The sequence below is a fragment of the Pogona vitticeps genome, chromosome 2, assembly GCF_051106095.1.
Source record: "Pogona vitticeps strain Pit_001003342236 chromosome 2, PviZW2.1, whole genome shotgun sequence".
In the NCBI taxonomy this organism is placed as follows: domain Eukaryota; kingdom Metazoa; phylum Chordata; class Lepidosauria; order Squamata; family Agamidae; genus Pogona; species Pogona vitticeps.
Genome location: NC_135784.1, coordinates 46,657,579 through 46,685,228, shown reverse-complemented (window position 1 = coordinate 46,685,228; position 27,650 = coordinate 46,657,579). Strand labels below are relative to the sequence as shown.

The 27,650-nt window shown below is 40.9% G+C and overlaps 1 protein-coding gene and 1 long non-coding RNA gene across 2 annotated transcripts; one reads left to right on the top strand and one right to left on the bottom strand.

Annotated features, from left to right (window-relative positions):
* Positions 1-11: 11 nt before the first annotated feature.
* Positions 12-27,650, top strand: EIF4E3 (eukaryotic translation initiation factor 4E family member 3). Its single transcript, XM_072989430.2, has 7 exons — positions 12-257; positions 14,812-14,884; positions 16,116-16,210; positions 20,247-20,307; positions 23,465-23,531; positions 25,585-25,740; positions 25,838-27,650. The coding sequence occupies exons 1-7, from the start codon at positions 76-78 to the stop codon at positions 25,882-25,884; spliced, it is 681 nt and encodes a 226-aa protein (XP_072845531.2). The 5' UTR covers positions 12-75; the 3' UTR covers positions 25,885-27,650.
* LOC144586628 (uncharacterized) lies at positions 6,982-16,010 on the bottom strand. Its single transcript, XR_013541550.1, has 2 exons — positions 15,876-16,010; positions 6,982-7,048 (listed from the first exon to the last, which is right to left on the bottom strand). It is a non-coding gene; the product is annotated as an uncharacterized LOC144586628 (long non-coding RNA).

The window sequence follows — 27,650 nt, the reverse complement described above, 5'->3', positions numbered from 1 at the left end:
TGTCTGCAGCGAGGCGGGCTTTCGCCGAGCGAGGCGGCGCTGACTCAGCCTGGGCCGAAGGAAGCGCGGAGGGCAATGGCGCTCAGCCCCCCCGAGAGGCAGCCGGGCCCGCCCGAACCCCCGCGCCCGGCGCCCCCGCAGCAAGAGGACGCCGAGGCGGACGCCGAAGCCGGCCTCGACCCTCGACAGCTGCGCGGCCTGGAGCCCGAGGCCGGCGGGATCCCGCTCCACTCGCCCTGGACCTTCTGGCTCGACAAGTGAGTGCGGGCGGGCGGGCGGGGAGACCGGATGGGGGAAGACTCGGGGAGGAGGAGGAGAAGGAGGAGGGAGAGGCGAGCGCAGGCTGAGCCGGCTCGGCCCGGCGTTGGGTCGCTCGCATGGCGGGAGGAGAGCGGGAGTCCGGGTGGGTCGCCCTCGCCTCCCGCTGCCCACCGTCGCCTCGGCCTGCCTCCAGCCGGGGCAGCCCCTGCAAAGAAGACGGGCAGCGAGGTGGCGGCGGCGGCGGCGGCAGCGGGGGGGGGGGGGAGCTGGCCTTTGTTTGCCTTCTCCGCAGCCCTTCCCCCACCCGCTCCGAATCCGCTGCTCTTGTCAAGTCAAGGGCAAGGAGACCGAATCATCCTGTGGCCCCCCCACCCCCGACCTCCCCCCCACCGAGCACCGCACTTCCGTTCACACGCACGCCGCCTCCCCGTGCCCCCCCCCCCGCCGCCGCGAGAGCTTTCGCCCACTTCGCCCCTCAGGTTTCGCGCCCTCGGGCTCTTGGCTTCGCTCGTTCTCCGGGTTCGCCGCTCACATTTCCTGATGCAGATTTTTCTCCTCCTGCCCTTTCCGAGAATTAAGCCACTTGCCAGTGCCAGGGATCTACATTTAGACCGCTGTAAATGTGCCTCTGAACATGTACAGAGTACCTTTCTTTTAGGGCTCCCCCCCTTTCTTTGTGGTTGGACTTTGTCCAAGACAGGGACTCAACAAGTGCAGGTCCCACCTTCATTGTGGGTGGGTGTTATCCTGGCTTAGCATTCTCCCTCACCCCACCTTTTCTTTTGCCACCAAACAGGACTGGTTCTCAGTTCAGTACCTGTTTCTGAGTTTGTTATGCTTCCATCTTAAGGAGGCTTGATTTGCCAGTACGTAATAAGGGGCCTTTCAAGGTTTTAAAGACCAGGTGTGCTGCTCTTTGGAAGATCTGTCCCTAGGGCATGGATTCCATAGGCTAAATATATATAATAGATAGATGGATAGATAGATATAGATCTAGATATATTATTATTATTATTATTATTATTATTATTATTATTATTATTATTATTATTATTATTATTATTATTTTACCTACAACATGGAAATGTTCTGATGGGGGTGGAATATACTGTTTTGCACTTCCCCCTTCCCCCTGTGGTAGTGAAAAGTGAAGGGAAACTAGCACCAGACTTCATTTGCTTTGGCAAGGTAAGCACTCTGGAGATCTGTAGTTATCTAAAATGCTTATCTCATCCACAAATAAAGCGGCTGCAGATTGATTGGCTATCATCAGAGGAAAAATCTGCACCCCCAACCTGATTTTGTCAGCTTCACAGCTTCTGTCTCCTCCTGTTTGCCAAATGCTGTTTCATGCCATCTTGATTAGCCATGGATGGGCATGTTTTCTGTGGGCAGTATTCATGGTGGAGGGAAAGGGCTCTATCATAACAGTTTTCAGATGCACACTGCAGACCAGTGTCTCATGAATAACCCTTATGAAAATACCCACATGGACTTTATCTAACTTGGGTTACAGTATGTACTGCGTCTCCTCAATTAAATCAAGATATAGTGATGTGACCGTGTGTCAGAATCCGAAGAATGAATATGTAAGGTCACTTGTAGCTGATTAGTCCCCCCACCTTCCAGTTTTCTTTTTTACTTTTTACTTCAGTACAAACTTTAAAAAGCCACAGGTCACACATAAAAGAGGCTTGCAGGGCCAGACAACTTGGGCCCTCCAGATGCTTATGGACTGCAGATCCTTCCAGCCCTGGCCAGAACTGAAGGATTATGAGACTCTCAGTTGAAAAACCTGTGGAGGTTTATCAAACACTTGCCCAGTCTTGCTTTAAAAGCACGATGACAGGCAGAAATGCAACAGGGAAAGCTTAGAGATAAACTTTTATGGCTTAACACCTCTTTCAGAAGAACCCATGCCCCAGTATGGGATGTTTTAGTCTTTCCAGAGATTACCTTTTGCTACAGAATCCACACAGGGGTAGGCATTTTGTGGCATTGCCACCTGAAAAGTGGAAAACCATGTCCCTCCGTTTCTACCAATTCCAAGGTTCACATTTTTTTAACAGTCAAAAATTGATGGCCTTAAAAACTGTCACAATAAATCTATTGCTTTTTGCCACTGGGATACTTTTGTGTGTTGATACTGTTTGGTAAACTGATACTAGGGAGGAGAAGTAACATAGTCCAGTTGTCAATAGACTGGCAACATTCAAGGTGGTAGGGAGAGGACCCTGGAAATCTAAATAAGTTCAGGGCATATAAGAAGTATACATGAAACCCAACTCCTGCCTCCTAACCTTGACTTACTGCTAACCATCAGTACAGTACTTTCCAATTCCAGTGAGATTGGAAAATACTCCAAACCTTACTCAATGCAATTTATTTTGTTGGTGATTGTTGTGGGGGGTTTGTGGATGGGTGTTTGGTTTTTGCTGTGCTTTTTAAAAACCATGTAGCATGAGGATGGAATGCTCCCTCTCCCTTTTCTTAATAACATAGCTATTCTTGCCACATTTTCCTAAATGCTATTCAATAAGACCTAATTAAAATCGGTTCTTAGTTTATCTATTGCTGTTAAAGTGCACAATTAAAGAGCTGCTGGATAGTTCGGTGGTTTTGAGTGGTTGGGAGTTTGATACCCTGCTGGGCTTCCTTGACAGGGGCTGGGATCAATCATCCAGAGGGTCCCTTCCAAGCCTGCAGATCTAAGATGATTCTAAGTTTCTAATCCATGCATATCTGCAATTTCTTCCTGCTTTTTAAAAAATGCCACTCGTGCTGCCTAGTTGCCTTTTTTAATAGTAATAATCTTTGTTCCCTTCTCTTGCTGGAAAAAAGCATAATCATTTCCAAAACATCTCCACAGGTGTTTATTTTCCAGTAGATTTTAAAGCCATTTCATTTGTCATTCTGAAACTTGACTGAAGTGCATACTGGCTTGTACTACTTCCAACTGCAGTTTGGCTGTTTGTATTTTTAGTTTTTAGAAGTTCATGATTTCCCAACTCTTGCTACTTGGCTTCCAGCCTGTCCAGTCAGAGCCTTTAATAGGTGTTTGGCTCCTTTTCCTTTACAGATTTGTTTTTGTAACTTGAGAAAGAAATGAGTCTCTAAGGTATGAACAGCTTCCTTACCAATCGCTGTTGCCTGAAATGATCCTATGACCAACTTTTTTATTGCACTGCATTTTATTAACACACAGACTTTGATACAGTAAAATGCTGGGGACCAGTAGAAGTTCCGTGCGTCCATGCATCTCGACATGGAATGTAGAAAATGTTACACAGAAAACGCGTGAGTCTCAGTTTAACCATGAAAGGGCCACGTGCTGAGGTCTGCTGATACCTGCTTTTCATAGGTTCTTCAACCTGAAACATTTTGTGCAGCTTCAGTCTCTTTGGAACTGGAAATTGATGAAGGGGGAAGGGTGTTTGGAAGAGGAGATGGAGGAAAGTATAAGATAAGGAATAGCATTCTGCACTTTTCCTCTGGGTGTCCTTTTTAGATCCTTGCCCTGTCCCCATTTTTACATTTAATTACAAACTACAGTTACATCTAAGTTTAACATTATTCTAGGTTGGGATTGTCTCCATTATCTTTGAATGGTAGCCATTTTGTGTTTAATGTATGCATGACAGCTTTGGAACGAAAGACGCCAGGAAGCCATGAACAGTAATTCAAACTGGAGCCTTGGATGTTACGACCCAGGAGGTTGCTGCACCTCACAACCAGAGTTCATGCATCAGGTGCCCTCATTTACTCCATGAATCCATAGCAAGCAAAATCAGAGGCCAGCAATAGTTCAGCAGACCTAGACATCAAGAAGTTACTTTTTAAAATAAATTAGTTACAGTCATAATTCTGCAACCTGTTAAGTAGTTAGCTGTATTTTAAAAGTATTATTTTAAAAGTATACTTTCCCAGGTCTCAAAAGTAATTAAAAATAATTGCTTTTCAAAGGTATATCTGAATGCTACAAGCCACCTGTGTGGCCTCAGAAGCCACAAAAGAGCATGAGGCAGCACAGAACACCACCCTGACAACGTTGCGTTCTTCCTTCCCTAGTGAGTCCATCCCACCCCCAACTATAAAAGTAACTTAAAAGAATAGAAAAGAAGTAAAATTCTTCCTCATTAAATTGCAACCATAATGCAGTTCCTTAGCTATTTGGAAAAGGAATTAATTGCAACTACCTCATTATCTGCAAAGAGTTATTTCCAAGATATGAGCAAAATCTTCACAAAGCTTCATCAAACAAATCAAACAACAGAAGAAATAAAGAAAATCCAGAATTTGCATATCCTACGAATAAGACTTCTAGGGTTAGGTCTTCTTGAACTCGGTAGGATTTGCTTCTGAATAGGTACATAAAGGATTGCTCTGCAAGAGTTTTTGCCCCTTTTTTTAAAGGTGTAAGAGAATTTGTGGTCACAAATGAATGATTGTGCAGATATGGATATTTTGCCTACAGTTGTGATAGAGTATTAACATTTAGAATTTTATTATAGTTCTGTTATAAGGATTAATGATGGAATAAACGGTAATAGACAGAGAGGAAAGGAAAGTGGGGAAATGGTGGTTGCTTCTAAACGTTTGACCCAAAAAAGCATGTTATTTTTCTTTCTAAAATAAACTACCATATTTTTGGGTTTCTGTAGCTGATTTCAAATTACATTATCTCTTTCATACTTTATAGTATGACATACGTGTGACAGGGTTTGTCACTAGAATGTGACAGTTCCTTCCTTTTGGCGGGAAAAGATGGGTAATTTGTTTCTTTTATAACAAGATTTTTATTAACAGAACTAAATAGGGTTATCAACAACAACTTTTGTAGGGTCAATATGACCAAAGTCTACAGGTAACTCAGTCCACAAAAGAGGTAAACTGTCGCGAGAATCTTCCTTCCTTAGCGGGGAGGTGGCCCAAATCTCTCTTGGTCCATCAGTTTTCGCAAGGAGCCACTCCTCACTGCACAGATAGTCCCGCAGCATGGGTGGCAAGACCAGTCTCCCTCGGGTGGCTTCTGATTCGGTGGGATAGGTCCCGGCCGGACCACCTTCCTGCAAGGACCTCGTCCTCGGGGATAAATCACCACGGTCCATTCCTCTGGACCGTACTCTTCTAGAGTCCTCCCTCTTTCTTTCCTCCCTCTATCTTTCCGCGTGCCACATCTTTTGTATCTCTTTTCTCTGGTATTTTAAACACTCTCGCTTCTTTCCCTTCTTTTTGTTCTTCTTCCCACACCACCACTTCCCTTGTCTGTCCTGTCTTCTCTCTTTCCTCTGTCATTAAGAACACATCTACCCTCCTCCTTTCCTTTCCCGACTCCTCCCCCTTTTCTCTCACCACTAGTCCTGTCATTTCTCCCATTACTCTCCCTACTTCACTGTCGTTACACTCCTCCTTAGACGTTGGAGGAGACGGCTCACTCTCCTTTTTCTCAGTGCCTTTGTCCTTCAGCTCACAATGGGTCACAGAGCCATATAGACACTGAGAAATTGATATATCCTGTCTTTTCAGGCAGCGGAAAAGTAGAATATATATAAAAAATCATTATGTTGAAACATGTCTTACGTTCAACCTGTACAGATCCCACTATAAATGGCATGCTTTGACACATTGGCTGTTCATGTTCTACAGCAGCCTTGGCCAGCCCAGTCTCCTCCATATGTGTTGGGTGAAAACTCCCCTTCTCCTTAGGCAGCATGATTAGGCTAGTGTGCTATAAGTGGAGAGTTCCCTGCGGTTCACATCTTCTAAGCAGAAGGCAGTAGAATTGAGTGCAAAATCCTAATAGTAGCTCTCTGTGCTTTCCATCAAGCCCTGGAATAAGGCTGGGAACATTCTGAAGGTAATGCAGTGACTCATTAAGAGGCTGTGGTCTGGTTGGAGAGAAGCAGAGCAGGACAACTGCTTAATGATTGGAAAAGCTAGTCAGGGCAATTTGTTGTTTTGTGGTGCCAAGTCACTTCAGAGTTAAAGTGACCCTTTGGATGAATGACCTCCAAAAGGTCCTGTTGTTAACTGCCTTGCTCAGTACTTGCAAAGTTAGAGCTGTGGGTTTTTCTATTGAGTCAATCCATCCCATATTTGGTCTTCCTCTTTTCCTGTTGCCCTCAACTTTTCCTAGATTCATTATCTTTTCTCATGAGTCTTCTCTTCTTGTTATGTGTCCAGAGTCCAGTAGCCTCAGTTTAATCATTCTTGTTTCTATATAGGCTTAAGTTGATCAAGCACCCACTTAGTTGTCTTTCTGGTAACCCACAATATCTGCAAAACTCTTCTCCAACAACATGTTGTATTTCAAATGAAACAAATTTTTCCCTGTTGGCCTGCTTCATTTTCAAGTTTTCATATCCATATATAGTAGTTAGGAGTACCACAGTGTGGATGATTTTCTCCTTGGTCTGCAAGGACACATCCTTGCACTTGAGGATATTTCCTGGTTCCTCTATAGCTGCCCTTTCAAGTCTCATTCTTTTTTTTTATTCCTTGGCTGCAGTCTCAGTTTGATCAATGAAACTACATAAGTATACAAAATCGTTAACAGTTTAGTTTCTTTACTGTCAACATTAAAGTTACATAATTCTGTAGACGTGATATTTGTCTTCTTAATGATCAACTGGCAATGGCAGACCTTGCCAATGGCTTCTGGAAGTCAGGAGCTTCAGTAAAACATGACTATCTTATGTATAGAATAGGCTCTTTTTTAAAAAAAAATGTTCTCTAAGGGCTGTACTATATCAGCCATGCCATCAGATTTGGAGCAGGCCATTTGAGTCTGGAACAAAAGAAAAGCGTTATTGGATTAGCCCAAAGTTTCCTCTCTTCTGCTTAAATGAGAACTGCCCAACTAGATCCTATGTAGCTGTCAAAGCAATACTTCCCCTGCGTCTTTCACTTCTCATGATCCCAACTACAGTGATTGGAAGGGGCCTCATATATTACACCTTTATTGCAATCCTGTGCTGTGCCAGATTACCTTGGAATAAGCCCTGTTGAATCTGATGGTCTAATTTTGAATAGACATGTGCAGGTTTGCATTTATTGTCGTGCTGTTAAATTCATTGCTTGGCGAAGACCCAATAGATCATCTTGTCCAAGCAGTGATAATTGTGCGTGTTTTCAAATGTAAAGATGGGCAGTAAAAACAGCTCGTACCTGACATATGTGTAGATGAAGCTATAAGAAGGAGTCGGGCTTTTCAATAATTATTTTCTCTGCTGTTATCTCCCCCCAACCACCCCCTTTCTGTGCTGTTCCTTTGTCATTCAGCACTTTCCTTGACTCTTTTTCTCCCCAGGCATTTATTTCTGTTTTTTCCCTCTCTGCTTCTTGTGTGGTGCTGGTGGAGGCAGAGACGATGCTAGCAGCAGTCCTGGGCAAGAAAGGAACAGAATGTCCAAGCCCAGGGTAGCCGGAGGTGTATAGAGGACTTTGGAAGAACCTGCTTCCTTTTGAGTCCAACTAGGGTGGGTTGTAGACAGACATGTAGTTTTACTCAGAATTAGAATAATGCATCTGGAAACAAAGGTTGGGGGCAGAATAGATAAGAGTAGGAATTATGTGTCTCTTTTGAAAGTTACCAAAAAAAATCAACTACAGTTCCTAATAATAAATAGAGAGAGCTCAAGAAAAGAAAAGTGGGTCTTGGCAAGCCCCACGCTTTTGGGCCCAGGCTGAATTCCACTCTGACTGCCCTATCCTTGTTGCATTTAAGCTAGAGTTCTGTTGGTACAGTACTTACCAAGGAGCAAGACTGATAAATTCAATGCGTCTTCTGAGTACATAGGTTTAGGATTGTCTTACCAGATTACAATTAATTTGCTTAGTTGCCTCTGTAGAATCCCCAAGCCATATTTCCAGATTGTTTCCTTTTGCACAGCTCATTCAGGAGTGGTAGCTCAGCAGCTATATATATCTTTTATTAATAATTATCTTCCATTATCATTACATTTTGGTCAATTCCCAGCAACCTGCTATAACGAGTTTATCTCACTGTGAGTAGCTGGGTTAGATAAAATTACTGTACTGCTGTTGCCTGCAGTTCAAGAGGTAGGATTTACCTACCTCTTGAACTACAGAATTTGTAGTTCTGAATTACCTACCTCTTCTCCCATCCAGTGGGCTATAGCTGCATAGGTCACAGATGACACAGCAATTGACAACTGTTTGAGTTGAAATGGATCTTGATCGCTTAACTGACATCCTGCAGATTGGTCCCTATAGTTACTTGTCAGTCTAACCAGTCATATGTTAACCATCTGTGATACACTGACAGTTGAACAAGTGAGTTCTTCCCTTTCAAGCTAACAAATGTTTCCCTGTGTGATTGGCAAGAACAGTAACTTCAGCCTCAATTGGCTAACTCCGTGCAAGGCTGATTTATGATTTTATAGTCAAGATAGATCACAAAACACTGATAAACCACAGAGCCTGTTGGTCTTGAGGATATGATTCTAATCATGCACCATATAGGCCTTGCTGAAGATCTAACATTCAGCTGCAGCACTTACTTTGAAGTATGCATGTTCCTCAAAACATCCCCCCATTATTTTTAAAATACAGTATGGCTTAAGTGTGACCAACTGTATTTCATATATGTTCCATTACCTTTCTTGAACCTAAGAAGATACAGGTATTGCACAAAATGTTCAGGTAGCCTCTGTATTATTTTTTTAAGTGTTACCTTCTCCTATTAAAGGAATCTGGTGTGAACACTACAGCAACACAATCCCTACATGCACATTTGGGATTTGCCATAAAAGATTGTGGGAAGATCATGAGACTCATAAAGAAACTTTGCAATCTAGGATTAGCACCTACTGCTGCAGTATTGTCAGTTTAGATGTTCTAGCTTCCAAGGCAGGCTGGATCCTGGAATCTTCCCCTTTATTTGAAATGACGCTGACACTGTGAACCTGGTTTCTCAACCTGATTTTTATCTCTCCTGCATGTTGCACCACATTCTGCTAATAAACAAACATTACACTTTGTGCTTTTTATATGTATGAATGAATGAATGAATAACAGTCTTAATAGCACGGTATGTGTTTTTTTTTAAAATATATATCTCCCTCTTGGAAAAACATTGAACAAAGCATTGCATTATGGTTCTGCATATGTAAAGTACACTTAGGTTTTGATTCCCTCCCCCCCCCCAATCAGACTAAAAACGTTGTGGCCCATGAAATGGGTACAAAAGGCTCTGCTGTCTGTAACACCCCTAAACTGGAGCCTCTTTGAGTCAGAATATCTGACTTGAAAGGCCTTTGATCTAACTTGGCAAGGCTGTTCTTGGATTGAGGTATGTCCCATCTGATCCAGTTCAGGTATGTCCTCATCTTGAAAAGGTTACTTGTTTGGACTACGAACTCCTAGAATCCTCCAGCAGGCACGACCAACTTACATTTCTACATTCCATGGCAGTACAGTTTGTCATTTTAAGGAAGCACCTCTTTCAGCTGGAAGAAAAAAAATGTGGTGTACGGGAAGTAGCTGTGTTCCCCTGTTGTAGCAAAAGCAACAAAGAGTCCTGTGTCACCTTTAAGATTAACAAATTTTATTTGGTATAATCTTTTGTGGATTGCAACCTGCTCCTTCAGACACAACGGGAAGTACTGTATTATGCCAGACAAACTTTTGTTAGTCTTAAAATGCCACATGCCTATTTTCAGTCAGTAAGAATTCCATGTTCTGCTCTTTTTCTCTGTTCTCTAAAACGATTCAACCTCCTTGGAAGATGAAAAGGTGTTATCAGTAGCTTCATGGACTTCTTGTATTTTCTACAATGTTGATACAAGCTGCGGCTATTTCCACAGTTAGCTCTTCTTAAGTTAGTTGATGTGATTTCAGATATCCAACTACTCGGTGAGGCAGTTGGTCTAGAGCTAGAAGTTCTGATACAGTTGAGAAGACTTTATTCTACTCTGCTGTAATTTTTTTTCTCTAAGCAGGAGCAAATTGTCTAAAAGTACTCTAAGAACTCCTGTGACTCCAGTTGGAGCATTGCATTTCTTTATAAGATCCAGGTATATAAGCAACTTACCAAAGAAAGCAGTGGTGATAGTAACTAGTGGATTATTATTAGTCACTTAAAACACCTTACTGATTTATACATCTACTATTACTGGAAAATAAGCGTTTCACGCATGCTTTGAATAAAAATAGTTCAATAACTAAGTCTTCTGCCACCTATAAATGTATTGAATGTTATACCAGTCAACTGCAATGTAATTTTGGAACTAAACATCTTGGACTCTGACCCAAATAGATTTGCACAGCAGTAAGCTAGTTGTGTCTGGCCTTCTAGCAGGTGGGCAGTGGGTTTGTTAATGCCCATTCCCTCATTAGCTGGTAGGGGTGGGGTGAGGAGTTAAATCTATGCCGCCCCTGTCACAGATTTGGGTTAGTGTTGGATTTAACAGTGATATAATAATTAACACTGACTACAGCAAACATTTAAGGAGCACACAGTATTTTTTTATTTGTTCAGTAAATTGAAGCATCATATCTCTGTGTTGTAATGTTTATGCAAGTGTTAGCCAGAACAGATGTCTAAACAGACATTCTGCTTGAGAAAGATGATGTAATTGCTTTACCATCCTGATTAATGGTACACATATCTTCTTCACGCAGGGAAGGGTAGTGTGCATGACTCATTGTTATTGATATCTAGAACCATGAGCCAGTTCTGGGTGCAATATGCTCTAAAACTGATTTGTCTATCTTTACATCAAGGTTCTGCTATAAAACAGCAGTATTCCTGTTTTATAGGCTGAGGTGTAAAAATGTACCTCTAGATGAGTTGCTGGATAGACCTGTGGGCAGAGGTTGGGAGTTTGATTCCCCATTGTGCCTCCATGATGGGTTGGACTCAATGGTCCATAAGGTCCCTTCCAGCTCTGCAGTTCTAAGACTGTTATTCATCCATCCATCCATCCATCCATCCATTCATTTCTTTCCTTCCTTCGTTTCTTCCTTTCTTTCAACAACTCAGCAGGAACTGAATTCAAGTTTTACACTCTACTCTGTATGACAGTTGCTTTTGTGCTGTTCTTGCTTAACAAGCCTGCCCATTTTACCTTTATTTATTTTTTATGTAAAATATGTTTACTTCTCCTTGAAAAGGACCCAGAGTGGCTTACACCTTCCCCCAAATTAAGCGATTAAGTAAAATTAATTACCTCTCTCTGCTGACCATCTGTTTCCTTTTTTGTATATACTTCTGTCATTAATGCTACTTTACTTTCAGAGATCATATTTATCATGATTCCTTTTGGTATTTTGTCTGTATTCCTTTTCCTTTTTCTTTTATTTGTTGTTGTTATTAATTTTTATGTTATCTTGTTAGATACCCAGAGTACTGGCTCTGCTACTAATTGAGTGGGATAAAAATGTACCTACCTACCTACCTACCTACCTACCTACCTACCTACCTACCTACCTACCTACCTACCTACCTACCTACCTACCTACCTACCTACCTACCTACCTACATACATACATACATACATACATACATACATACATACATACATACATACATACATACATACTGTATTTTCCATGTATAAAATGCCACTTTTTCCTAAAATAATTGAAGAAAAAATTGAGGGTCGGTTTATACTTGGAAGTGAGGAGGGGGGAGGGATCAAAGTGCTTTGATCCCTGTTTCCCCCTCCACGTTTTGCAAAGAAAATGGAGGGGGAAAGAGATTTCTGCTACCTACATTTTCGTTGCAAAAAGCAGCTTCCCCCCTCCAGGTTTTGCAAAGAAAATACAGAGGGAAAGCAATTCCTATTTCCCCCCTGCATTTTCTTTGCAAAACCAGGAGGCAGGAAGCTGCATTTTGCAACGAATGTAGGGGGAAAGCAGAAATCACTTCCTCCCTGCATTTTCTTTGCAGAACCTGGAGGGGGGAAGCTGCTTTTTGCAACGAAAATGTCGGGGGATAGCAGGAGCTTTTCCCCCTCCACTTTCTTGCAAAGAAAGAAATTTTGATTTAGAAAAGGGGGGGCATACATGGGGTGTCTTATACACGGGTAAAATACGGTACATACATACAGACATCAGCTGAAGACAATGTTTAAAAGCTACAAACTCTAAGCATACAAATATAAAAGAGTCAAACAAATACTACACTAAAATGGTAAAGAAAACCAACATCAAAAACACATACAAAGCAACAAGGCCCAACAATCCATTAAAAACCTCCACTCAAGCAGCCAGTCACTCAGGGAAAGCTTGCCTGAAGAGAAAGGCCTTTGTTTGCAGGACAGCAAAGATGGGGCCAGCTTGGCCTCCTGTGGGAAGGAGTTCCAAAGTCTGGGAGTAGCAACAGAGAAGGCCCTCTCCTGTGTCCAACACGAAATGCAACTATGAAGATGTGATACTGAGAAAAGAGCCTCCCCTGATGATCTTAATACATGTCAGTTGTAGTCCCATTGAAATAAGGCTTCTGCTCCATAGTTAGTACTTAGATGTATATAATTGCTCCTGGTGCTAAATCCAGTTGTTAATCTGACTGGAGTGGAATCACTATAATGTACGGAACTCGTTGGTTCCAGTCTTAATTCCCCCGATTTAAGAGGTTCTATTCTAGTTTGGGATGCACCTAGGATTTAACTCCTCTGACGTTTTAAAATCTCTGACCACATTCCATTTTAAGTCTTTTCATAAATACATGAGATACCTATGCAGAACGTAAGCACTGAATAAACTATCCGTTATTTACCTTGTGTGGCTTCTTTGCTAGATTCTAGTCACCTAAAGCAGTCATGCTAGATTTATAGGATGTTGCCATCTAGTGGTGCAGACATGAAATTAATAAAGAGAACGTGTTCTCTTGTTCTGTTAATCCATATGGAAATCCAAGGTACAGTATCTTTAAAAGAGATCCCAGTGGTAATACGAGGGTTGGAATTAAACCCTCTGAAAGATTACTAATGAACTTCCAAATTAGGAAAAGAGTGAAGAGCTGATCCTTTCAAGCAACATTTTTCTTAGTTTGACACTATTCTGCATTTGGATTCAATTGTATTATTATGGTTGTGCTTGCTGTCTTAATGGAGCTTATTTACAAATTGTACATCTGACTTAGGCTGCTTAAATCCCATTGAATCAAATGAGGACTAAGCAAGTGAACTGTGTGGAAAGACAGCAACTTTCACAATTTTATCTGATGAAAGAAAATGCTTGAATCTTGCTTCTCATAAATCCTCCCCCCCCCTTCTATCTGTATTGCCTGTATTTAATCCAGATAGGCTCCCTTCCACACTGAGTTGGATGATCACACACACATATTAATCATCATGCCTGATGGTGGGACATTTTGGATCTTGCCAGAACCGCACAGAAATGGGTGTGCATTGTAGACATTATGCAACATGGTCACTTGAACAGTTATCAGCAGCAGCAGCAGCAAGATTCAGTCATTGCCACGTACATTGTTCTTTCTTCATACACAAAAATCTACCAAATGGTAGATTCTTGCCCTTGAGCTGTCCATCCCAGTATTCATGAATCATAACATGGAGAAGCAAAAGTGATGAGCTCTGGTTGACAGTAGTTTGGCCCCTTTTCAGATTCAGCCAGTGGACTCCATTCTCAAAGATACGTGGGCTGTAATGGATCTGGAATGGACAGAAGCCTCTACAACTCAGTTATCTCCCCTTATGCAGTCCGATTTCAGAACTGCTAGCCCAATTGCTATGCTGGCTGAGATCAGCCAGGAGAAAAGCGCCCAAAAAGAAGTGAGCCAGACCCTTCTTAGGCCAAATTTACAGCTACTATGCCAACACAAAGTTAGATCAGGCTCAGGATAGTTTTTAAGTCATTTCATTTTCATTTCATTGTATATTTATATCCTGTTTTTATGTCCAAGAGGACCCAAAGTAGTTGACAGTATTACAAAAGTTAATTTCCAGCATCCTGAGGCTGGGAGTTGTTTGGATTCTGCATAGCTTCAGCTGACAGAGTATGAGTTCAGTCAGCCCTCAGTCACCTTGGCTAATTAGGATTGTGCCCTTATTGGGGTTTGGAAAAGTGAGAATCATACGTTGAGCCTTGTCCCTTAAACTTAACTATACATACTACTAACGCTCTATACATTAGAGTTTGTCTTGGGATCGGAAAATACCCTACACTTCATTCTGTATAAGCTTTTCTTGGGTGCATAAGGATTCATGTTTACAAATAATGAAGTGGCACCTCACCTACAGTCTTCCTATGGAGCCTCGTGGCACAGTGGTTAAACTGCAGTACTGTAGCCAAAACCCTGCTCACGACCTGGGGTACCACGTCCCAGGCAGCCAACTTGAGATTGATTCCACCTTCCATCCTTTTGAGGTTGATAAATTGAGTACCCAGCTTGCTTGGGGGGGGGGCTGAGTGTGCATAATTAAATTATAAACCATCCAGAGAGTGCTGCTTTTTGCTTTGCTTCATACTGTAGGAGGTGCTTTTTAGTTTTCACTTTTTTTAATTATCAGGTTTATGACAGGTGCGTTTATTATAACTTATTAGTTTTGTTTGAATTTTAAGGTCACTTCCTGGTACTACAGCAGCAGAGTGTGCATCAAATTTAAAGAAGATCTACACAGTACAAACTGTACAGGTAAGAACAAAAGTTTTAACTTATGAAAATTATACGTTGGGTAAGAAATCCTGTCTGGATGGAAGACTTCCAAAAGCCACATCCAGCCCTTAGACTGGTGCAAGTTCTAAAACTTGCACCAAGAGTAATTCATTGGGATATTTCTCATGTTCTTTTGAGATCTTTGGATTTAATCTTTCTTTTTGAGGGTACAATAAAATGTATTAGTTCATCATCCATCATAGGCTGTCAGTGATCATTGACTTGAGAAACATATATGTAAGTACAGTGGTGCCTCGCATAACGAGCGCACCGTTTAATGATGAATCCACATAGTGATGCGGATTTAGTGATCGCTAATGCGATCGCATACCGATGGTCTAAATGGCCAAAATTCGCTTTGCGATGATCGGTAAGCGTTTCGCATAGCGATTTTTTAAATCAGCTGTTTGGCGGACCCAAAATGGCCGCCGGACACCCAAAATGGCCACGCGCCGCGTTTTCACGCCCTGCCTTCGCTTACCGAGGGCGTGAAAATAGCGGCTGGATGGGGAAACATCGCATAATGGTGAGTTTGGGCCCCATGGGTTTTTTCGTTCCGTATAGCGATGTTTCCCCATAGCGAAGGTTAATCCGGAACGGATTAACCTCACTATGCGGGGCACCACTGTACCCTAAATAGTAGCTATATGCTTTCAAGTCGCAACTGATTTACAGTAACCCTAGTAAGGCTTTCAAGATAAGTGAGATATTGAAGGAGTGGTTTTACCAGTTCCCCACACACACCAGTGGGTTTCCATGACTGAGCAGGAATTCGAACCTTGGTCTTCAGAATCCTAGTCTATCACTGTCCACTACACCACACTGGGCAATCTGCACTGAATGCAGAATTGCTGAATGAGTGTTCTTTGAATCAGCCACTTCTACAGTGATAGAAGGAAACAGCCTTCTTTAGTCAATGCATCCGGGCATAGCTCTCCTGCCTTGCAATCACAGGTGTGAGTGTACTTACTGTTCAAGTGAAAGGAATCTGTACAAATCTGTCCTCGATACTGTACTGCTGCTGACCAACAGCAGTTCTTCAAACAGAAGTTTTCCATGCAGAAATGCTTCTCCGCCCTTCTTGAAGATGTCAGGGAATCATCTTCTTGCAGAGCATGCATTTTGTAGCACTTTTCCTAAACATAGCAAGGTAAATTTCATTCTGTTTATTGTTGTGTATATATTAATAAACTGTAATCGTTCCCTCTAGATTTTCTGGAGTGTTTATAATAACATCCCTCCTGTGACAGACTTGCCTCTGAGATGTAGTTATCATTTAATGCGTGGAGAAAGACGACCGCTATGGTATGTATGTTCACATTATTACTATACTTCAGGCGTAAATTGTCATCTATATTTGTAAGTCATGACAAATAATAAGCCATAGAAAAGAAAAGTGGGGAGGCAAAAGATTAAAGGAGCCAGATTTTTAAAAAACATGCTTGGTAAATCTGCTAGGTTATGTTACAGTAACCTGTGTTTGCCTTTTCAAGCTTAAAATGTTTTAATATTAAAGTCCAAGTTATAGACTGTGATCTTTGTTTACATCATATATTCGACTGGAAGCAGGCTGCGCAGAATTAGATCGATTAAAGTTAAAACACTGAATAAAAATTTACCACAAGCAAGGCCAGAGCGCAGTTAAAGCTGTGTTACCACTACCTGCTCACTTGGTGGATGACTTCGAATCTGCACTTTTTTGTATTATCTTTTTTTGTGAGGCAGTTTCAGAACTTGGAAAACGTTTGGGGGCTTTTTTGAACTTCAGCCAAATCCTCCAGCCAACACAGATTCTGAAAGTGGTACCCTTAAAAAGTCATTATTTCCCCAAGGTCTGCTGTGGCTTTAAAAGTCAATTTGACTAGGGTTGGGGATCTTGGTTCGCAGTCAAAAATTCCACTTTCTACATTGAAGATCTTGGATGGTCTTGAAGAGTCTCCTTCAATCCTGGCCGATATAGGTATAGAAGTAAGAAGGATAAGGCAAACTCTAAAGACAAACCTATGCATCTTGCTGACTTGAGCAGGTCTTCTACATACAAAAGATTGTGGTGATAGTGGCTGCCATGCTTATTTAACATTTCGGTTTCAATACAATCCTTATAGGGGAGTGAGTCCTCTTACATTTAATTGAATAGACGTGCACAGGATTGCTTAGTCAAGCTTTGATTCAGTAGCTGCTGCTGTTAAACTATATTGCCCAAGCCTTTCTATAATAATCCGGCTTTATCAGCCAAAACGAGTTCTGGCAAGTCTGACAATAAGAGTCAGGAACCATACAGTTGACACAAGAGTAGACATTTAGACTGAGTTAACAACATTATTTTTTCTCTTCTCATAAAATAGTGCAGTATTGCATGGCACAGGTGAGGCAGTTCAAAGTCCTCTTATAGCCGTGATTGTGATGCACCTTTTTCAAGAGTTACATACTCTTTGGGGATCTGGTTCTTTTTCTGGAGATTGTATATTAATGGCCCAGTAGCCATTTAAAAATGTTTTATAGCTTCATAAAGTGTGTACTTGTATAACCTCATGTGGCCTGGCAATGAAAACAAGCCAAATATTGTAAATTATAGTTTACACTTAAATTCCGTATGGATGCATAAATAAAACCGAAAGCCCTTCTGTGCTCTTGCTTCTTACATTTCAATTCTGTAAAAGTAGCAGTTCATTTGGGGAAGTGACTAGTGAGTCTGCCAAGTGTGAAGCCCCAGGAGGATTTTTGTTGGCAGCTATACCAGCTTTGAGCTCATCCCACCCCCCGAAAAAAGGAAGAGTATTGATAAAACTGATGCTTTCACATTCCCACTCACTGTGTTGCCTTGAATGGATGGACCCAAGATTAAAGTATTCTCAAAATTACATTAGATTTGGCACGTGAAAGTAAGCTTACTAATTTAGAATTAGCTTGGAATGGTTTGCAGGAATCTCTTTATCTTTCCCCCCAAAATATGTAGTGAAGATGTTGTCAAAAGAAAATGAATTGTGATCTGATTTCTTTTTATACATCTTCTACTTGAAAGCTGTGTGAAAGAGGGATATAATCTGAGGGCCATACCTAGAAAAAGGATGCATGTATCTTCTGAAGCCAATAGCTCCATGCTTGCCTGTTTCACGTAAAAATTATGATACTGGTGTCATAACTGCCATTTGTTAGTCAAAATCTTATTGTGATTTTAAAGTGGTACCTTTTGTTAGCAAACTGTTGCACAGTGAATTGTACCACTCGGTACACAACACATAATGTCTACCCTGACTTCATAACTTGCAGCAATTCACCTCCAGAGATTATGCTGTTCATGGTTAGAGATGGGCATAGACCTCAGTTCAGAGGTTTGTGCTAGTTTGTCAGACCAGCACCGCCAATGCCACACATTCCCTTCTCCCATCCCAGCCCAGATCCTCCATTACCAGTTAGTGTTCTCCTCCTCTTCAGGTATTTGACCAGTTCCAGTAGGAGCTTGTGCCTTGCTCCTCCACCTCCTCTGGCAGCTGCCCACTCAAAGGCACCACTGCAAGAATCCCTGCCCCGCCTCCTTGCCTTGTGGGTGGCTGCCAGGGGAGGAGGTGGAGGATGGAAACACACACTCCTGCTGGGACTGGTTGAATGTCCAAAGAGGAGGAGACGAGCAGCACATGCTAGCTGGTGAGCCAGGAAGTGTGGGAACGGCATGTGCGGCACCTGTGATGCTGGTCCAACAAAACAGTATGAACCTCCAAACTGAGATTTGTGCCCATCTCTGTGGTACACTTGCAAATATAACTAATATAGTTTGGGCCACATTTTAAACAATAGTCCTATGTGTCTCCTTTAACTTGTCAAATGAGTTCACTTTTAGCTGTGTTTGATTTATGTAGTTGGTATATGGACCAGCATTATTTTATTTAATGTTTCCTTAAATCCTCACCGTTTTGGAACCATTCACTTGCAGAATGATGAATGGCCAGCAATGCAAACAGAGTATTTCAGCGCCTGGGGAGGGGGTGGCAGCCGGCAGTGCTTGTGGCTATACCTGAATGTTTACCTGCAATCTCTTTCTTGAATGTTTTCAGAGGGATTTTTATTTTACAAAAAAAGTGGCAATAATACCATTACATCACATTACATTTTGAAGTTGTGTTAATTTTATATATATAAATCTTAATTCTTTGAATGAAGAACATAACCAATGTGTGCCAAGATCACTTGTTTAGGCATGATACTTCTACAAGTGTAGAGAGTCAGCGGGAAACATTGTAAAAGAAGACTGAGCAAATAAAAAAAATTAATAGATCTAATATATTAAGGGTAGTGTGTTCTGCGTGCCTTTGTCAGGCCTTATGTCTATCATACTTTATTTTTAGAGTGATACACAGAGAGCTGCGATAAACTTGTATTAATCAGGTTACATTTTCAGTGGATTGCATGTCTGTTCTAATCTCTCCTCTTCATACAGTCTGCAATTTACAGCTTTTTCAGGGTTTAGAGGAATCCTTGTAAGTAAATAGATCTCTTTAAGTGCAAAGAAGCAGCAAGTAAATGCCCACAAATCGTGGTAAATGACTTTATTATTACAGCAGATGTTTTAGCAGTGGGTAGCTATTTTAATCATATACTCTGGCCTGTTGAGGTTAGGATGAAGAGAAAGAGAAGGCATTTCCCCAAGAATGTTTAACAGTTTCAAAAATACAGCTGCCTCGTTGCTCTTTCTCTTTTGGACTTATCTATCACTGGAGGGGGGAGGACAGGGCCCCTGAAGCTTCTGCTTCCAATTTCAACCTGCCCTCCTTCCAACCTGTCATGATGAGAAGCGCCATCCTGGTGCAATGCCAGGTTTATCTGACTATGCTACCAGGCTGGAAAAGGAAACTCTATTCAAAACATTTAAACTATTTTGTAACTATAACTGGATCTCCCATTTGAATTCTCAAATGATTCTATTACACAGAGACCCACATTTTATCATGCTGAGAAGCATTTGTGGAGGACTGTGAATAATCGATGCTAAAGAAATTCTGCACCAAAGTAACTCAGTCTTGAAACGTCTGTAAAAGCTAAGGAATAAGGAGAACGTTTTCTTGTTTTATCCAATTTATTCTGCTTGTCTTGGGAAAGGGTGAGGAACACTCCATGGACTGAAACTCAGCCATGACTTCCGAAATTTCCTATGTGTTGCCACACACTAAAGAACCTGAAATCTAGAAGGATCTTTTATATTCTGCTCTCTAAATGAGATAGGATTTTAGGCTGCAGTACTGTATGATCATACAGTATCAAATTTTTTGTTGTTGTTATACTTCCATGGAAGAAAACTCATCCACAAATATGACAAGCCATGTCTTGTGTTTTTTTCTCAAATCAGGGAAGAAGAAAGTAATGCCAAAGGAGGTGTGTGGAAAATGAAGGTCCCCAAAGACAGTACGGTATGTTGTGCTTAGCACTGTATTGTGTGTGTGTGTGTGTGTGTGTGTGTGTGTGTGTGTGTGTGTGTGTGTGTGTGTGTGTGTGTGTGTGTGTGTGTGTGTGTGTGTGTGTGTGTGTGTGTGTGTGTGTGTGTGTGTGTGTGAGAGAGAGAGAGAGAGAGAGAGAGAGAGAGAGAGAGAGAGAGAGAGAGAGAGAGAGAGTGTGTAAACTTCTAAAGCCCACCCTGTATCATAGGATCTACAAAACTGTATAAAACAATTTTACAACATAAGGTAGTTAAAACCAAAAAAATAGAAAATTAAAACATGCAAACATTAAAAACATAGCACTAAAACCTATGCAGGCCATGACCCTGAACCTCCAAAGGCTCCATTAAATAAGTATGTCTTGACTTGGCACCGAAATTATGCCAATGTTGGCAGCAATCAAGCCTCCAAGGGGAGGGTATTCCACACTACATTCGCAACACACATGCTATGCAAAATTAATTTGAACAGAGGAAAGTGAGAAGTTTTGTAAAAAGTTGCAGATCAGATGTTTGAGTGCCTTTGCAACAGTATTTCTTCATGGTCCAGGCCATTTAACGTCACCTGAACAGAAGTCAGCTTGTGCAGCAATACTTCCTCTCCCTTTTCTCTCACTAAGAAAAGAAACCCATAAACCCAGATTCTGTTCTGCAGGATGCTTCAAGCCCTGCGGGGCAGAACTTTGGGGTAGCCTTGGGGAAAGGGGGCATTGCACCAGCAATATTTTACAGGAGCAGATGAACAGCCATCCTTTTTACCCATAGTTGTCTTGCTTTGAATAGCATTCAGCAGTATGCGCAGCCTAAAAGCATCACGTTTCCTTTCCTGTTGCCACATGCTGGTGAACTGCTGTTATCTGTTTCCCCTGCCCCATCTTTAAATAATTACTCCCTGATTATCACCTTCCCTGGTTATACTACTGTGCCCTCCAGTATTGGATTAGATCCACGCTTATCAAAGGAGCTCTTATTTGATTTTCATAGCATGCCTCATCTGAAAGGTTTGGGTGTCTAAAATTGTGCTAATCTTAAAACCCTAATTGCCAGCAATTAAACTTTGCAAATCCCTGTTTCCTTCTTACCTCTGGTTACCAAACACCAGGATGCTCAGGCTTAGGCTTTGTGTCTTGAGATTAAGGGGATTCCAAATTTAATGGGTAGCCATCAAGACTGGATTGCAGGGAGACTCTGGCAGATTAGTTTTCTAAATGGTGAATCCAAAAATAGCCTTGTATTTAAGCTGTAGCCTGGTACCCAGGGGTGATCAGTAATTGTCTACAAGTGAGTACATGTAGTCACAGAGTGAACAGGTTGCCAGAAGAGAGATTGTGTGTGCCATAGAAAACAAGCATAGAAAGGAAGTTGGCTCTTGGGGGGGAAATGTTCCCCTGCACCCAGTGCAGAGACAAAGCTCTTTACATCCCAGGGTAAGCTAGTAAATGATATTGCAAGCTAGTAACTTCTGCAGAGTTACTGACATAGCTACTTAAGATTTTTGTTTTGCTTGCAGATGGACTGGAGGCAGTCAGTTGTCTATACTGGGCTCACCTATGGCACTACACACACACAGAGGAATGTAATGTTGTTGTTATTGTTATTACACCTAACAGAGTGGACATGTTCTATATGGGTGGTATATAAACAAACAAACAAACAAACAAACAAACAAACAAATAAATAAATAAATAAATAAATAAATAAATAAATAAATGTGCCGTCAAATCACTTTTGACTTATGGAGACCCCATAGAATGAGCCATCTCGAAAATGTCCTGTCCTCAAAAGCCTTGCTCAGCTCTTGCAAACGTAAGCCTATGGTGCCTTCAAGGAATCAATCCATCTTGTATTTGGTCTTCCTCTTTTCCTGATTCCTTCAAGCAATATTATCTTTTGCAGAGAATCCTGTCTTCTCATGGTGTACCCTGAGTAGGACAACCTCAGCTTCAACATTTTTGCCTCCAGAAATAGTTCGGGCTGGATTCGATATCGGACCCACTTGTTTGTCATTCTGTCAGTCCAGGATATCTCTACCACCACATTTCAAACAAATTGGATGTATTTTTTTCTGTCAGTTTTCTTTACTGATTGAAAATATAATCTTTATCTCTTGTGATACATCCTTACAGTTGATTATGAATTCTCATTCCTTAATTGCTGCTCTCCTGAGTATCAGTCTTCCTCTAATTTCATGGCTACCATTTCCATTTAAATGTTTTATATATTGCCAAATGAGTTTCTCATTCTTTTCTGAGACTGAACTGAAATTATTCATGTACCTAAACAGTAGGGGACATGGTGTCACTGCAGGTTAAACTGCAGAAGCCTCTGTGCTGCAAGATTGGAAGACCAGCTGTCATAAGATCGAATCCACGCGACAGAGTTGCTTGTCCCAGCTCCTGCCAACCTAGCAGTTCGAAAGCATGTAAAAATGCGAGTAGATACAAAATACATACATGGCTTGTTAAAATAATTAAAAAGCATGTAGACTTTAGGCCAGAGCTCTTTCTGTTAGGTGTAACACCAGAAAGTGTTGATAAACAAAATGTATATTTAATATTGCATATTTTAACAGCCGCGAGGATTATATATGCACAGTACTGGAAAAAGGAAGGAACACCTACAAATCAGGAAATAATTAAAAAGATACTGGACTGCACCGAAATGGATAGACTAACACTGAAAATCAAAGGAAAAGAAGATACAAAATATTATCAAACATGGGACTTGTTCTACCAATGGTTAGAAGGACGTTGTATAGATTAGGAGTGTAATGTGTATGGTAGTTGTTTTAACAAGTGAATATAAGCTGTACTCAGGTGGCACGATGTTAAATCAACATGGATGGATTTTATATAGTAAAAAAAATCTCCAAAAAAATGCGAGTAGATAAATAGATACCACCTTGGTGGGAAGGTAACGGTGTTCCGTGTCTAAGTCGCGCTGACCACGTGACCATGGAAACTGTCTATGGACAAACGCTGGCTCTATGGCTTGGAGACAGGGATGAGCCTTGCCCCCTAGATCAGACACAATTGGACTAAATGTCCTGTTTTTACAAAATTTTAATTTTAATTGTTTCTTTTTTTCCCTTTCTCTTCCTCTTCTTCCTCTTTCTCTTCTTCTTCTGGTAGTTTGCAGTATGGAAAGAGTTACTGCTAGCTACCATTGGAGAACAGTTTACAGACCGCTGTGCAGAAGGTAGGTAAAGGGTTTTTATCCCTTGATTTGTGTGTGTGTGTGTAAATATAAAAGTTGTAACCACAAAGACAGGAGGATCGTCATAGCCAACTTAACTGGCAGAGGCTAGGTGCCAGCCACTGAAATAGGCAGCTTCCTAACAAAGCAGATTGTTACTTTCCTTTATTCAGATGCTAGGGGGAAAAAAGGATTCATTTTCTCCAACTATGTTCAAGGGGCCTCTCTAAGTCAAGAGAAGTGACTGTTTGATACTTGCCCAAAGCAGGGTTTAAATGTCTTAACTGCTACTTTTTGTATGTCTGTCAGCAGTACTCACTGGGTGGTCACAGTGTGAAGCTAAACTGCAGTAAGAGGCTCCGAGGGAAGTGTACAGTTAGTCACTGTATTGACTAACTCTCTCTTTCAGGAAAGAGATGGTCAATACAGTGGAAAAGCTCAAGTTGCTATGCTGCACATGGGTTAGACAGGAGGAACGTCTCCCAGTCCAAGTCAAGACAAAGAAAGAATAAGAGGGAACTATCAGTTTGGAACAAAAGCTGAGATCTCCCTGAATGCCTGGCTGTGCACTTGCATCGTACTGTGGCAACTAGTGCCCCCCAAAATGTCAGTCCCCTCAGCAATAAATGCAGTCTTTATAACCTGGGCTAGCTCTCCTGATGTTTTGGACTACCACAGCCTTTATGATGGGCCATTCTGGGTGGGGCTGATGGGAGTCGTTAGCCAGAATGTTTGGAGGGAAAGATTCCCCAGTTGCAGTTTACCAGAATGTTGCAAAATTCATACAATTAAGTATTGGTTAATACTTTCACTAAAACGACTGAGACAACTCTTTCCAAATAGACTTCTCATTACAACATTGTCTCATTTAATACATCTCTGCTGACAGATGTATGGATGTTGATACTTATAGTCAGGTCTGTCTCTGTGAAATGTAATTTGATTCATTCGCCTATCTGTGTATGGGTGTAGGTGATTGCCTGTGTGTGTAATCATGTACAAAGGGGGCTGTTAATTGTTTGTCACATTTGCAGTCCGTTCTGCTTTTCCTCCAGTGAGCCCAAGTCAGCCTCTCCACTTCATCACTCAAATCCTACCCTCTTTTTAACCACTGGACCACACTGTACCTGCTCTGTTTTGATAAGATTATGTTTCAAGCCAGTATTGAACACTGTTCTGACACACTGGTTGTAATCCAGTAGTAGGTTGCAGTTGGAAGAGGCCCATTGAATCAGGAGGGATTTGGTGAGTCAACACCAATATCAGTTCAATTAATCCAATGGGCCTTCTCAAGCTGCAGCTCAGTACTGGATTTCAGCCAGTTATCTATTATATTATAATATGCTTTGTCATCTTTTGCAGCTCTGCCTTTGAAGTGTCAGTCTTGTCAAGTTTCATTATATAGAAAACAGCATAGAAACAAGAATCTTAACTTTAGGATCAAGGTTCTATTTGAGTGCTTTCTGTATATGATCATCATCATCTGCATTTGTCTCATATGGGCTTTTCTCTTTGAAGTACATATACAGCATAAATTATAATATTTTTCATTTAGCACCTCTGTATCAGGAATTGATTGTTTTCTAATAGAAGAGCTTTAGTTTTAATTATGTGAGGTTCTTGTAATAAAACAGGCCCAAATGCTGATTGCTTTTTATTCTGGTGATTTGGAAAACCATACAGTTTTAGCATATCCAATGTCTTTGACCAGACCTCCATTCTGAAACATTTGCCAGGAATAAACCTACACCAAAGTATCAATTGAAGAATGCATTTTAAAGATCTGTTTTAATGAGCAGGGAGGTCTCTGTGTACAAGTGTTGCAGAATTAAAAACACGAAAGAGTGCTATAGTCCACAAAAACATATGCAAATAAAATTTGTCATTCTTTAAGGTCACTGGATACTTTGTTGCCACTATTTAATGTTAGTCACAAAATAAGATAATAGCTATCAGTGGCAAGCTAGTGAATGGTGAGTAGGAGCTCCATATAGATTTCACTAACATGAAAGTTCCTTTTATATTAACAAATAATAATAATGTTTTCTCTTGACAGGTGATGAAGTAATAGGAGTTAGTGTCAGTGTTCGCGATCGGGAAGATGTGGTTCAAGTCTGGAATGTCAATGCATCATTAGCAAGTGAAGCTACCATTTTAGAAAAGATCTACGAACTTCTGCCCCACACATCTTTTAAAGCCGTTTTTTATAAACGTAAGTATTGCTTGCATGTAATATAAATAGAAGACAGCATTTGCAGGACTTCATCAGTGAAATGTATTTCATATTCCTATGGTCTCTTGTCTTTCAGCCCACAAAGAGCATCATGCTTTTGAAGGTGGACGTGGAAGACATTAACAGTTTGGAACTCATAAGCTGTATTTTCAGTTTTGAGATAATCGCAACAGGAAGATGGACAAAAGGTTTTCATTAAGCACCATAAGCCGTGGCTTCTTTTAGATTTTTCTATTCCTCTTGAGTCACTGGTACTCGGTATAAGGAGAACTGCGCCACATATACTGATCATGATGATTCTTTTAACTCAACACAAAAAAGACACTTCTCTTTAGTATGCCTTCCTTTCTAAGATAGAAAACTTTATGGTTAGGTAGTTTACTGTACCTAGTTTAATTGAAAATGTGCACAGGCATGATATGCTCCTTTTTCTAGACTCGTTATACCTAGAAAATTAATTACTTTGTGAACCACATTTTTAAATTATTATTTGCTTTGAGACATTCCTGTCATACAAAGATTTAGTCACAGATTTATCCCCAGGGAGACTGAAATCTGCACTTTTCTAACATACAGGAGGAGAAATCCAACAGTGCTCCATTGGAATGAATGGCACTTACACAGAACTGATGCCAAGTGGATTGCTTCCAGTGACCTCTAATATGCACTGATGATGCCCATGCTGTAAAAACATTGTTTACAGAGCTGGTAGACTAAGTACACACTTTTGTTTTGACCAGTTCCGAAGGTATCAGACTTTTAACAATCATTGAGTTGGTACGCATTTAATAGTTGTCCCCACACCTTGTCTGGGGGAAGGGCATGAATGGGCTCTAAGTCAGGCAGTGCTCAAGTAAAAGTGCTATTTGCAATTATAGATCCACTGTGATCTTTGTGATCACAGCAGCACTTGAGCTGCTATAATTGTGCTAACTGTAGTGTAAACACTATCCATCAAATGTGGAGCAGTTAATTAGTAATCTGTGTAGAAAAGGAATACTCTTTCTGTATGAAACCACGAATTGTTTATCCTTGATGTGGCTAATTTTGATAGTGTTTTAGTATTGTATCAGCTCCTCCCTGCAAAAAAAGAGAAGAAACTAAAACTCTACTGCTGTGCTCTCATTGAAAATAAGAGCCTGAAATTTTTAATCTGACTTTCCCGTCCATCACTTTAACTGTGATCATATCAAATGAGTTCTTCACCAGTTAAAAGCCCTATTTAGGCACTACCTTCACAGATAGATTTTGCCTAATTTTCTGGGGTTCTTGCCCATGTGGCCTACATGTGAGCAGAAACCTCAACTTTGTAGGTGTGTTGCTTTCCATGTGTAGAAAGCAACAGTGAGAAGATGTTCCCATCTAATCATGGCGGGTTTGTCAGTTAACACCTGAACAGGGTTATGCTTGATATGAAAAGATAGTCGTTTTATTGTAAACAGAATGATTACAACTGTATGTAGTGTCAAACCATGATGACGCCTTAAATTTTTCAGCGTAGAGAAGTCAGTTACACCTTGAAGCATGAATGTGAAAGTTTTCAACATTTAGTTTGTGTGAGTTCCTCCCCATATTAATGCATTGGACATTGGTTTATTTTATTACAGTACCAAAGAATTATTTGGTCCTCACAAGAGCGTGCCATGAAGTAGGGGAAACTGCATTCCCATGTAGGCAGAATTACTGGATTAGTATTAGTATTTTTGTCAATATTGTTCTGACTGCACTGACTATCAACCCATTTTAATCTCAGAAGAGGTGGCTGTTGGAACATAATGTGCTTATAAGTAAATCAATTTTACCTTTTTAATTTTTGTACTAGTTCATCTGTATTTATGAATTAAACTTGTGCATTTAATGAGCATTATTAAAAGTTTTATAAACTCACA

Bases quoted from the DNA above. Each gene is read 5' to 3' on its own strand.
- EIF4E3 (XM_072989430.2), top strand. From the start codon at position 76: ATGGCGCTCAGCCCCCCCGAGAGGCAGCCGGGCCCGCCCGAACCCCCG. The intron at 258-14,811 runs GTGAGTGCGGGC...TTGAATTTTAAG, and splicing joins TGGACCTTCTGGCTCGACAA to GTCACTTCCTGGTACTACAG. The intron at 23,532-25,584 runs GTAGGTAAAGGG...TTCTCTTGACAG, and splicing joins TACAGACCGCTGTGCAGAAG to GTGATGAAGTAATAGGAGTT.